Here is a 12,712-nt window from a genome sequence, read left to right as displayed (position 1 = left end):
GACATTTTTGTCACCTTGCAAATTTTATTTTAGTGTTTCTTAGTACACTCTGAAAAAAGATGAAAGTTGTAAAGTAGAGAATTAATCTAGTTGTCTCTCTGTTTCTTTTAGGAAATTGTATTAGTAGTATTCTTCGGAACAGAATATGTGGTTCGGTTATGGTCAGCAGGATGCCGCAGTAAATATGTTGGAATATGGGGAAGGCTTCGTTTTGCTAGGAAGCCTATTTCAATCATTGGTGAGTATGCACAGCTTGCAAAGTTGATGTAAACAATAAGTAAAACTTGTTCTTGAAAGTTTTGAGGAGTGGAATTCCTACAGTAGTTGAAGCCAAGTTAGAGTAAGAGATCTTGTCATTAGTGTTAGTGTAGATCCGAATTTCCTTTCAGAAATCTGTGGCACTGTCATTTGAGAACAAATGTTGCTTGGTTTGTTTTTCTGGAAGAGCAGAGTGGTTTTTTTTTACAAGTGATCTGAAGTTGTGCCAGAAATAAGTTGGCCATAGTCCTGTCCCCTGTGACCTCAGGATCCCAGGCACTGTACAATAGCTACAACTGCATAATTTTAAATATACTGAACAGCTTTTTTTTTTTTCTGTCGTCCCCCCCCAGCAGCCATTTAAATAGTTTATTGTGAGTTCATTTTGCACTCTGAGCTACATACTGCATGATGGAGCATGGTAGATGCACTGTAATTACTTTGTGTGTTTTTTGGATTAAAATATGGTTTTCAGTGATGCATTTGGAATTGGGCACCTGACTTCCCTTGATACTCACTGCAGTTCACCTCTTAATGCAACTTCCACGTTCTTAGAAATTACAAGCATATATTCCATATACATCACAAAACATTTTTTTTTAGAATGCTCATCATGTGTTTAACAATTTCACTGAAAGATACGTAATAATCCACAATCAGTCTGTATTTTATTAGCCAATATTGAGAGAACTATAAAAGATCCTTGCCCTGAAGCACTTAAAATATAAATAGATTAAACAAACCAGAGGAGTATTGTTACAGAAGCATAGTAATTCTTGTTCTGTGACATATTTTTTTCCACTACTCAGAAACATTATTTGTTGTTGAGCAGAGGAAATACTTTTTCATAAATTACTTACAATTTTGCTGAATATAGAATACAAAGGTTTGTACCTCAGTATTTTTACAATTATAAAATAGTTCAGTTTAGCTTCTCTGTGCATATATATATATACATATATATATAAGCAAAAACTGTATCTCAGGTGTGACTGTAACTATAAAGTGGTTTTGACTGCATCTCTACACTCTTTCCACAATCCATTTCTCTTGAGACCTAGAACAGTAGGGGTTCTGAAACATCATCCAGTTTATTTCAGCTTGGAAAGCAAAACAAAGTTCCGCTTTCCCAGATATGTTTCAAGGAGTATTTCTTTCTTCAAAATAAAGAGTTCCTTTCCAAATTAACTAAGCCTGAGGCACAGAGAGTTAGAGTACAGTCCTAGGGTAATGACTGACTTAAACTAAACTAGACTTATATGCTAATTCTCATTTTTCTCTCCCTTTTAGACTTTTAGGAGAGATTAAATAATTGTAGGGCAGTTTTCTTATATATGAAATAAACCCCAAAACCTCTGTCAATGAATAAAACACTGTCTAAACCAGCAGAGAAAATAAGATACACAGAAGAGATAATAGGTAGAAGCTGCTGAAATTTCTCATGTGTTATAGCTAGTAAGGATTCCAGGCTGCTGAGGCTGCTTTACAGTATCCTATATCACAGTTGTCATTCATCCAGATTGTGGGCATCTTGGACAATCTCAGTATAACCTTTCTAGCATATCACATAGTTACATTTTCTTTATATGTTACAGCAGAGATCTTTTGAGATATATAAAATCTTAATTTGGGGTGACTGTTCAAATTGTTACAGTAATATTGACATTGGTTCTAGTCTTGCAGAAGTATTGCAAGATGCTGCTAACTCATTTTCTTAATTGACTTTTATTTTCCAGATTTAATTGTAGTTATTGCTTCCATGATAGTTCTTTGTGTGGGCTCTAAAGGTCAAGTTTTTGCAACCTCGGCTATCAGGTAATTACACCACTTGGTTTTCTTGAATGTCATTACAGTACATGGCAGTGTACTGTGTTCTGCATACTAGCTGCAGTGGTGCTTTAGGATTGCAGTGACTCTCGTAAGAAGAGGATTTTAAAATATTATTTGACTGTTCAAAGTGCCTGTGAAATTCCTCAGAGGTGAAGAAATCAGCTCTTTAGTTAGCTGTTTCTGTATGTTGTTGCCCATCCTGGCAAAGAGGTGAAATACGAGCTGAATGATTTCTAGAAGCATTCACAGTTTGTGTCCAAAGTTCTTGAATCCTTGAATTATCTTTACCAGCCATGTGTACAAAGGTCTGTCCCTCTCATACAATCTCCCCATGCTGTCTTTGTAACAAACAAGATGAAAGATGGGTGAATGGAGTGAAAAGAGACAAGCTGATAAGTCTAAAATAAAGTACTATGTCTCTCTCTAAACAGTTCTTTGGAAGAGACAGACTTCCTGTCTCTGCCTCCATTTCTTCTCTTGTCTCTTTGGTCTCTTCATTCATTTAAGAATTGTGTTCCAGGGGCATCCGCTTTCTGCAGATATTGCGAATGCTACATGTTGACCGTCAGGGTGGTACATGGAGACTGCTGGGATCAGTAGTGTTCATACACAGACAAGTAAGTTGGGGCACTCTGAGGAATGCTGTAATAATTAATGCAGAAGTTGTTACATTAAGAGCAACATGTATGCAGACATGCTGATGACGTCAAATATATTTATTGTGGAGGCAGGCAGTCATTTATTTTAACCAAGTGTGGTGGTTCTGCCTTGTTCAAGGGACAGAAAGTTCCTAAAAGATTAAAAATATTTACCTCCACTTTGGCAAACTTTTGACTTGTAGTTGAGCATAACCACAGGAAATGAGACTTCTGAAAGGTAGTCTGAGTATTTCTAAAAATACCTATCCTATTCCAGAGTTGTTTTCAATGTGGCACTGCCTGAAAGAATTACCCAACTACTTTTTGTTGAACAAAAGGGTAATGAATCATGCTTGCAGGTGGGAAGATTGTTTTGACTGTGTGAGCTCAGTGGATTTTTGTTAATTGGTGCAGCCAACAATTGCTGTCAATGTTTATTAAGGGCTGAAATGACATTCTTCTGTTCCATTATCTTTTAAAAACCATCAGTGATAGGTAATATAAGTGTCTCAATAATATTATAAAATGGTAGAATAGTTAGGGTTGGAAAGGAACTTAAGATCATCAAGTTCCAACCCCTCTGCCATAGTGCTGTTATTTTGATTTTCTTTGCAGGAACTGATAACTACACTCTACATCGGATTTCTGGGCCTGATTTTTTCCTCTTATTTTGTATACCTGGCTGAAAAAGATGCTGTAAATGATTCTGGAGAAACAGAGTTTGGCAGCTATGCAGATGCGCTGTGGTGGGGAGTAGTAAGTATAACAATTTCAAATGTTGTAAACACAGCTGACACCTTCAAATGGGAAGTTCAAGGAAGCAGCACTTGAAATGGCCTCTTCTGCACTTCACTACACTTTCTGGGTTTGTAATTTGTGAAAAATAAGAAAATACTATTGATGATCAGTAGTTTTATTTGGTAGTTACAGTCTTATGTAATCGAAAGTGATCAACTTTTGTATACAAGGTGTAGAAACATGTAGTCTTATTTCTTTATAGTCTTCCCTTCTGTTACAGTGATTATTTCTTCCCTTCTCACTGTAGGGTTCAGCCTTCTAAGGCGATAAGAGTCTTGCTGAATCAGGGCTAGTGTTTTGGGATAATTTTGAGTGTGTGTTTGTTTTTCTGGGGAGGAGGTTTCTTTTTTTCTTTTTTTTTTTTTTTTTTTTTTACCCAATATCCATGGTTTGCAGTTTGGTCTGGGACAGTGATTCCCTATTTATTCAGAACAGACTAAGTCCAGAACAAGGAGCATCTGAGATACTTGAGGAATCCAGGGACAGGACTGTTTTAAAGTGATCATATTGCTTTGGAATCCACTAAGTATCCTTATATGGCATTTGTCTGTGCTATGTCAATGTATAATCTTGCTCAGGGATTTCTCAGGTTTCTTTAGGATGCTGCCATGGTTTGTTATGAATGTATCTTTAATTCTGCTGATAAATTTCTACTTTCTTGCTGTTGCTAGTGACAGTTGTCTTCTCTTTTGTTTACTATAGGTACTTACTAGTTTGGCTGCTGTATTCTGGGACTATATTTGAGTAAATATTTTAATTTTGTTGCTTTTGCTAGTAACAATTCCCTCTTTCTTTTCTCACGATATGCAAATATTAGGTTGGCTGCTCTGCACTGCAATTGTTTTCCCTTTCCTTTTCCTATTACAATTCAAAAAAAGCTACTTTTTGGAAGCTGTTTTTTCATATTATTGCCATTCAAGCAGTGGCCTGGTTTTATCCGCTTTAGCTGTAGGTAGCTTAATAAAACAAACTGTCATCATTGAGTGCTGCAGGTCTTAAGAATGCATGGACATCAACTAATGATTCCATGCTTACATTTTCAAAATGTGCTGATCTTCTGGCATCTTCTCGTTGATGGTTTAAATCAAAAGGCACTGTTCCTTTTTTTGTTAAAAATGAGACTACTAGTAAGTACATGTGCAAGAAAGGCAGGCCTAACACCTCTTTCACTAATAAAACATTTTTTAAAGATTTTTTTAAAATAAACCTCTTCATGTGCATGTGCTTTTATAGTCTTCTGCCTACAAACAGTACCACTTGCTGTTTCAGGAAGGAAAGATCTATTGATAGGCAAGTCTATTGCAGGTCTCCTGGTGCTAAGATACATATGTAGCCATTTTTTAATGCAGTGGGTTTTGTTTAGGTTACTACTAAGATTTGCTGCAGAATTGTTTCCTCTTGCTGCCTGCCACAGTTAAATACAGCCTCTTTTAGGATCAGAAAACTTGCTATGTAGGACAAGGAAGTGGCTTTCTGGCAAGTAGTTTTTTCAATGCTTTAATGTCATCACAGCATTTTTATTTTCCAATACAGTGGTCAGATGACACAGTAACTAACAGTGGCAGATATAGCTGCATTTAAAAACACATGCTGTCATTGGTGTTGGCATTAAAAATTAAGTATGTGACAGATTGGCTTACTGAAAATACAGTAAAGCCTTCCATAGAAGCGGTATGATCTGTCAGGATATTGAAATATTGTCCTTTCAGGGAATTATTAGTCACTTAATAGGCATGCCAGTTATTTTGTCTAATTACAGTGAGCTTATTTAATCAATAAATTTATTTGTGGTAATATTCTTTCTCCATTATAACTTCTATTATGTTGCAGCAGGCCACTTGAAGTGTGAGACTGCATTCAATGAACACAGATGAACACGGTCATGTAATTTCTCTGATATTAGAAGTAGAATTTGATGCTCTTGTTCTGCTCTAAACATAGATGCTATACTTAGCCAACAAAACTGAACTGGATTCAGGTCCATCCATTTCTCATCTTTTGATAATATTCTTCATGTTTTCTGCTAAGAAAAAGCCCTGTAAAATTAGGACAATACCTTGGAGGTGTATCAGGATGCTTCTCAAACTCCAAAACCTCAAAGTGTTAGGTCTCAAAAGTTTCGACTTTGCTTTAGCCCGAATTTTCAGAATAGCTTAAATACCACAAATTCTGGTCACTGAAAACTTGTCTCAGTCTGTTTTGAACTGGACACAAAGAAGAGGATACTTCATAGGTCCTGTCTCAGACACTGTCGTTGATAATTGACCTGTATGGCAATGTATCTGATCATACTTCTCTGAAAGTGCATTTACCTTACATAAAGAATGCTTCTAGAAGTACGTAATAATGTTTTTACATCCCCTTTCTCACTCTACAACACTGCACTTTTTTTGTTGTATCAGTGGGTCTGCAATGCTAAACAAGTTCCTTGGGTAGCAACAGTAGGATATGTAGCATAGCATAAAGTAAACCATATTAAAGTTCTGTGTTACCACAATTCAGCTGCATCTGGAATTGGGTACTTTTATATTACTGTGCTTTGCTGACTGCAGGCATACTCATAGGGTGCATAACTTTTAATTACATGTTCTTCATTGTTGTTATTTATAAATCTATATTGCTTTTTTATTTCCATATGTAAATTGGCCTCCTGGGCTTTATTTGAATTTCCTTGAGAACCCTGGGATCTAGCCTATTCACTGTTCCAGTTTATGAGCTTCTTGAAGAAACCCAAGGTTACCTTATGGCATAAAGTAAAGACTTGTCTGTTGTTATTGCTGGGTTTGAATGCAGCACATGTTCTATAAATAATTCTGCCAATGGCTGCATATCTGAATGTCTTTCAAAAGACTAGTTGAACTTTTGCAAGTAAAACACAAGTAACTGATGCATCTTTCAGCTCCCCAATATCAGTATTCAAAATTAGTGTGCTTATGTTGACCTTCAGGTCCAGACTAACAGTCTTAAACACTTAGGATAGAGTCTGGACAAAAACCCCACAATAATAAGTAAATAAATAACAGATGCTAAGAAATTAAAAATAGTGTACTTCATGTTCTTGCCAAATCTGCCAAATGTGACCACTGTCAGGCACTGTTATTGCCTCAGGCAGACTGAGGGAAGCTGTCGTTTTGATATCCACTGAATAATACACAATTTCTAACCTTCGCAGCTGAAAAAAACATCCTCCGAGAAAACTGTTATCTGGATTGTGCTGACAGTCTCTTTGATCATGAAGACTGTTTGCCACAAGCAATGATTAAATATAGCCATGCATGGATATTATGCTGTTCCTGTTCTTTGAATTGCATCAAGCAACTGTCTGCAAGTACCAGCTTTAGCCAAGAGTTTCTTGTTCATTTATTTCAGCAATATATGATTTCTCACCAAGGACTGAATTCAACAAAACATCGATAAGTCTGCTTGCTTCTAAGCATACAGAAAGCCATGTTCCTATTTATCAGTACGTGCTTCATGTAAATAGAAAGTCAAAACTGTGGGAAAGCTTTGCTGAAAAGTTGCAGGAAATAACACCTGAAACTACACATGCATAGAATTTTTGCTAAATTAGAACAGATCTGATCTAATTTATAAATAGTTGAACATAAATATTGAAAAAATGCTACATGAAAGGAATCTTGTGTTATTCAGAACCCTTTTTTCCCCCCCTTCTAAATAAAAAAGCTGCTGAGGAATGTACATTGACTTCAGTGTTAGACAGTAGGTGACACTTATTCTTTCTGTGGTTCACATGTCAAGAATTCCAACTGTAGAGCTGTCATATCCTTTTTAATTTTTATTTTTCTAATTTTTTGGGAGGATGTGTTTTGGATTTTGGGGGGAGGGTTGTTTATCTTATGAATTTTTTGAGTGTTAGTCAGAAGATATGAGGGTTATTATTTATGAATGCAATCTCTGCATCTCACAAGTGCCTTCTCATCTCTGAGCTTCAGCTCCATGAGCAGTTCCAGCTACATTTTGTCCTCATTTAATGAAAATCTGTGGGGTGGATGTAGAGATACCCTTTTAAATTCTTAGTCACAAATCACAGATGTAGATGTTCTTCCATCTTGTGTCCATGTATATGTTTGCTACTGAGTTCAGATCTAAAATTGTCTGTTCACTCCAAGTAAAAACGATCATCATAAGGATGAAATGAAAATGATCAAATAACCATCCTTCTGGGAGGTTTTAAGTCTTTTTACTGGACTATGTTTTCCTAATTTGGTTATCATTTTATTTTGGTAGGGGTACTTAGGGTGGGGAGGGAAGCTCAGATGAACCCCAACACTGCCTATACCTTCACTAATAATGAACAATTCTCCCTATTTTAGTGTAAGTTCTGTACCTTGTCCTTCTTGATTACTACTGCCAGAATGATCCAGGGGATGAATAAGCTATTTTAAAAGAGCAAGTGAAAACAGCTTTTATTTGTGGGTTGAAACATCCTGAGAGAGGGATTCAGCAGCCTTTGGAGTGTGATGTGTTGAAGGTGTGTGTACTGCAGGAGTGAGACAACAGAAGAGGGGAGAGGGATAAACTGACCATGAAACGATGGAACAGATAAACAAGGCTGGAAAACCATCTTTCTGAAATGAAGACGGGAGCTTCTGATGTCTGGTACCATCAGAAGCATGAGGTTCTGGCAGAACGTCCCAACAGGAACAGTAAGGGGAAAGCCAGTCCATTTTCAGATGATCTAGGGTGGCCAGTAATTTGGTCAGAACTGATGGCTGAAAATTACCTTGAGGGGTATTAAACTAAGATTTAAGAGTTATGGCTAAGTAGCATTAAAAGGTTCTATAATTTATGAGACATGACACTGAAAACATATTCTGTTTGTTGGTTTTGCAATTGGATGTGTACTTCCATTTCGTTTTGTATCCTAAGTTATTAGAAGTGTTTCAGTGTCCTTCAGATGTAGTTGTGTCTTTAGTTATGTACTCAGTTGCATTGAGAATGGCGGTTTGAGCCTGCAATGACAGCTGCATGAAGTGACTGAATTTTTAAGTAGAAAAAGAATCCAAATATCCCCTTTAAATGTTTGTAATAGTAGTGACCAGGAAGTTCTTTCTTCAGCTTTGGATTACGATTTTAATTTCAGTGTTTCAAAACATTTGTGTCCTGTATAATGCAGTTTCTTAAGCTGTTCATCTGAAGGATGTAACTTGATTCTTTTCAGAGTGCTGCAATGTACAGAGAGGTGATTGGGAGCAGAGAGTGAAATTTCTGTCGTGCGAGTCAGTTCTTATTGCTAACATCTTTATATGCACAAGGAAGAAAAATACTGTCATTTTGGAAATGAATAGCAAAAGATCACACTAGGTTTTTTTTGTGGTTTTTTTTTTCTTTTTTGGCTTTATAGAGAGCTTACTTCACAGTAAAATAAAATCATGAGTGTCTAATCTGTTTGCACTTGTGCTACATGGATTTCAGCAACTTGGAAAAAATTCACTTTGTATTCAGCTTGCATAAATGCAGCTACTGAGTAAGATGTCGAGCAGTAAGGCTTCTAATGTGTTCATTACATGTAGGTTTACAGGAGAGTATTCCAACCATCTGGCAATTTACTATACCTCAGTTATAAAGAAGTCAAGGAATAGGTTGATGTTGCTGATATTCTTATATTACTTGATTTATCAGGATGGGTATTGTGAGTGGGTCAGAAAATTCTGAGTGTTATTTGATATGCAAAACAATACATAGTGCAATTGATGTTGACATTGCAGCACTGCAAATTTAAAAACAAAGTAGCTAAGGTATTTTCTGTAAGCTTGGCTTATATGCTTGGCTTTTTAGCTTGTGTTTGCTCCCCGAGTCCTGCTTTTTTAATGCCTCTGAGTCATGCATTCTTGTATTTTGTACATATTTAACTATCTAAATTTTTGCAAGGTGCACAGCAAGGATTTTGTTAACAGATCATTGTTACTCACCTGATCAGATTGCTGTCTTGCTTTAGCCTTGAATCAAACCTCCTTCTTATTCAGTGGTGACAAACATTACTGTTTCTTCTTTGCTGTGTAGATTTTGGCTTCATATTTCCTCCTTCAGACTACTGATGCATATTTAATAGGAACAAGATTAGTCTTAATACCAAAGCCTGTGGTGAAGTATATCAGATAAAAGTTCTGAAATAGTGAATGGATGAATAAGATTTTGTTCCTAATTAAAACAATTAGTTCTACATGTGACTTTTCAATGAAAATTTAATGTGTGAGCTCTTGTATAAATTTAATTTCATTATGGTAACGTATTTACTATGCTAGAGTAGAAGTTGAGTCAGTATTTCCATTATAAGATCGTATTTTACAACTGTAAAATTAGTATTGTACTCTTTAGGGGGTTATAATCATCTGACTATAAAAATTCATTTAGGGCAGAAACTTGGCATGTAAGGTTTCAACAGCATACATCTTGGGGAAAAAAGAAAATGTAATTTTAGGATACAGTGCATTTGTTGGTGGATTAGAGTTATGAGGGCAGAGAAGAATGTTAACTTAAATGCACACTTTGTTTTGGAATCCGATTTGCAAAATATTTTATTAAGAAAATTCTAAACAAACAGAACAGGGAATACTTTTCTTGTGTCACTGGTGCTTCATATAGACCAATTGAGAAATGATGGGTAGGGGGGTGATGGGAAAGTGGAGACAAGTACTTCTTAGTTGCATATGAATTTTTCTTCTGTTATAATACAGTCAGCTCAAATGCACCTATTTCTTTTCATGTTTCTACTTAATGTATATATTTTGATATGATGTTAAGATTTTAACACAGAATAGTTGATAAAGCTTGTCAGTGACAAGCATTTGTAAATATTTTCAAAAACTGAGGCATAAACCACTATCTTCTCTCATAATATTTTTCTTAAGAAGATATCAGAGGCCATTACTTTTCCTGTAGTTGTATTTCCTGTTTTTATACTGCATTTTTTTAACAGGAAATTTTAATTTGAATGTAGGATATTTATTTTTTTTAAATTGATCCTCTTATGTAGGTAGGAGGTAATGTTATCCCTTCAGTTCCTTATCAGGCCCTGAATTAGGATGGTATTTCGACAACACTTTCAGGAATGCAGGCAAAAAGGTACTTGGGTACTTAACTTGCCTTACTAATTCTTAAAATGCTTTTGTATGATATGAAACAGTTTTGGAAATAAGCCACATCTTAAAAACTTGTGCTAAAAAATTAAATGCTAATACTTGAATATTTTGCATATCAGCTGCTAGCAATAAACATTTCACATTACCACCTCAAGCAGTTAGTGCTTTGTTGTGTGTTTAACAGCCACGTAATGATGTTGTTTAGAAGGTGGACAGTTTGACTATGGATAGCTTACTTTGTGTGTTTCTGAGCTACAGCTCAGGTCAGAAATTACATCCATATGTTTTCTGTTTGCTATCTCATGTCGTACTAGGATTGGACAGTTATTAAAGTGGTCAACAGCCACACTTTTACTGAAGCACTTGTCATAACCTTTTATACCCCCAAACCCAGGTTCTCTGTCCCTTCATCCCCTTAACATACATCTTGCCTCTATAACTCTGCCCCTCCCTTCTCTCCTCCCCTAGAGATGCTGCCCTGGGCATTGCCTGCACTTCTGCAGTTGCTGGGTTGTATGCATTACAGCAGACAGGTGAAGTAGGAGCAACTGCAGGACAAGGTGGGGATAGCCCGTGTCTATTACCATCTGGGACTAACATCCTCTGTGTCCTGGGCACCTGAAGACCATGCTTTCAGAAAAAAATCTGGACTGCCAGCAATTGAGGTGTGCTTCATCTGCTTGAGGACTTCATGTGGTTTCACATGCTCTGATCTGATTAGACTTTTCAAAGTTACAGATAAAACCTCTCTAATTTCCAAATTCGGAAATAGCTTGTGTCATAGGTGAATTTAAATTGCTTGCAGATGCCAGATGTATCCTTCTACTTCAAACAAATCCATTCTTTCCTTGAGCTCATGCAAATAATGACTTATTAAGCCTTGTTATGCTACATCACTGTGGTGGTAATCTTTGCTTCAGTGTTTTGAAACCCGAACTCAACAGATGTTTCCTGCATGTGTGCATTAAATTATCTGTTCTTACTCTCTATGTATTACATGAATTAGTGATTCGTTAGACTATGTTTTCTGGATCTTTACTGCATGGAAATTTTTCGGCTATGCTACTTATACCAATTTTATTCTCTGGAGTACTTCATGTCTGACCCCAGTCTGTGGTTAGAGTATTTATATGTTTTTTCTGTGCAAAAGCCCTGGAATGCTCTCAGCAAATATCACCTGCCCTTAAAGAAAAGAACTGTTGGCAGTGTACCCCTAAGGAAAGTGTATGACACAGGCAGGCAACCCATTTCCTAGTAACTTCATATGCTGTAAAGGTGACTCAGCCATGAAGACTTAAAGGGTTTACTTTAGGAGATTTTAAAAAAGTATTTTATTGTAATTCAATTTCCTATACCTTTTTCCATCTATTGTAGGTGGGATCGTAAACCTGAAGGGGACAGTTACATTCATTAATGTCACACAGCCTGTCATTAGAAGAGTTGGGAATGCAATTAATGTTTCTTTAAAATAAATAAAAAAGGAAGAAAGACTAACAACTCAAACTTGCCACATTAGTACTTGCTGTAATGCTTTATGTATTTCTCTTTACAGGTGACTGTTACAACTATTGGCTATGGAGATAAAGTGCCTCAGACTTGGATAGGAAAGACCATTGCATCTTGTTTTTCAGTATTTGCAATTTCATTTTTTGCACTACCTGCGGTAGGTTATCTTGTGCTTTTGCTGGCAATTTGGTGTTGACTTATTAGTTGTCAGAGGAAATTTTGTTATTGTTATACAGTGTTTATTGTATGCCTCACTAGATTTGGTATATACTTGAGAAGGATGTTTAATTCAAATTACTTTGTCTGCCCATCCCAGAAGTGAAAGATGCGGAAATTATTTCTCATGCTAATAAGAAATTGGGATTAAGTGGGCCCTACAGTGGGACTGAGTGTGCCCTCAGCAAATTTGCTGATGACACCAAGCTGTGTGGTTCGGTTGATACGCTGGAGGGAAAGGAATGCCATCCAGAGGGACCTCGACACTCTTGTGAGGTGGGCTGATGCCAACCTCATGAAGTTTAACCATGCCGAGTGCAAGGTCCTACACCTGGGTTGGAGCAATCCCAGACACAGCTACAG

The 12,712-nt window shown here is 36.5% G+C and overlaps 1 protein-coding gene across 6 annotated transcripts in view; it reads left to right on the top strand.

The window, feature by feature from the left end:
* KCNQ1 (potassium voltage-gated channel subfamily Q member 1) overlaps positions 1 to 12,712 on the top strand; it is a 402,777-nt gene that overhangs the window by 126,128 nt on the left and 263,937 nt on the right. For all 6 annotated transcript variants that reach the window (XM_061463088.1, XM_061463083.1, XM_061463084.1 and 3 more), the window contains exons 3-7: positions 112 to 238; positions 1,995 to 2,073; positions 2,609 to 2,705; positions 3,342 to 3,482; positions 12,180 to 12,290. In XM_061463088.1, coding sequence (XP_061319072.1) covers positions 112 to 238; positions 1,995 to 2,073; positions 2,609 to 2,705; positions 3,342 to 3,482; positions 12,180 to 12,290 — 555 coding nt within the window. The remainder of the gene's footprint in view (positions 1 to 111; positions 239 to 1,994; positions 2,074 to 2,608; positions 2,706 to 3,341; positions 3,483 to 12,179; positions 12,291 to 12,712) is intronic.

The sequence above is a fragment of the Pezoporus flaviventris genome, unplaced genomic scaffold (genome assembly GCF_033815535.1).
Source record: "Pezoporus flaviventris isolate CSIRO_AGI_PZ_B2104156 unplaced genomic scaffold, CSIRO_AGI_Pfla_v1 ptg000036l, whole genome shotgun sequence".
NCBI lineage: Eukaryota > Metazoa > Chordata > Aves > Psittaciformes > Psittacidae > Pezoporus > Pezoporus flaviventris.
This window is presented reverse-complemented; position numbering and strand designations above follow the sequence as displayed.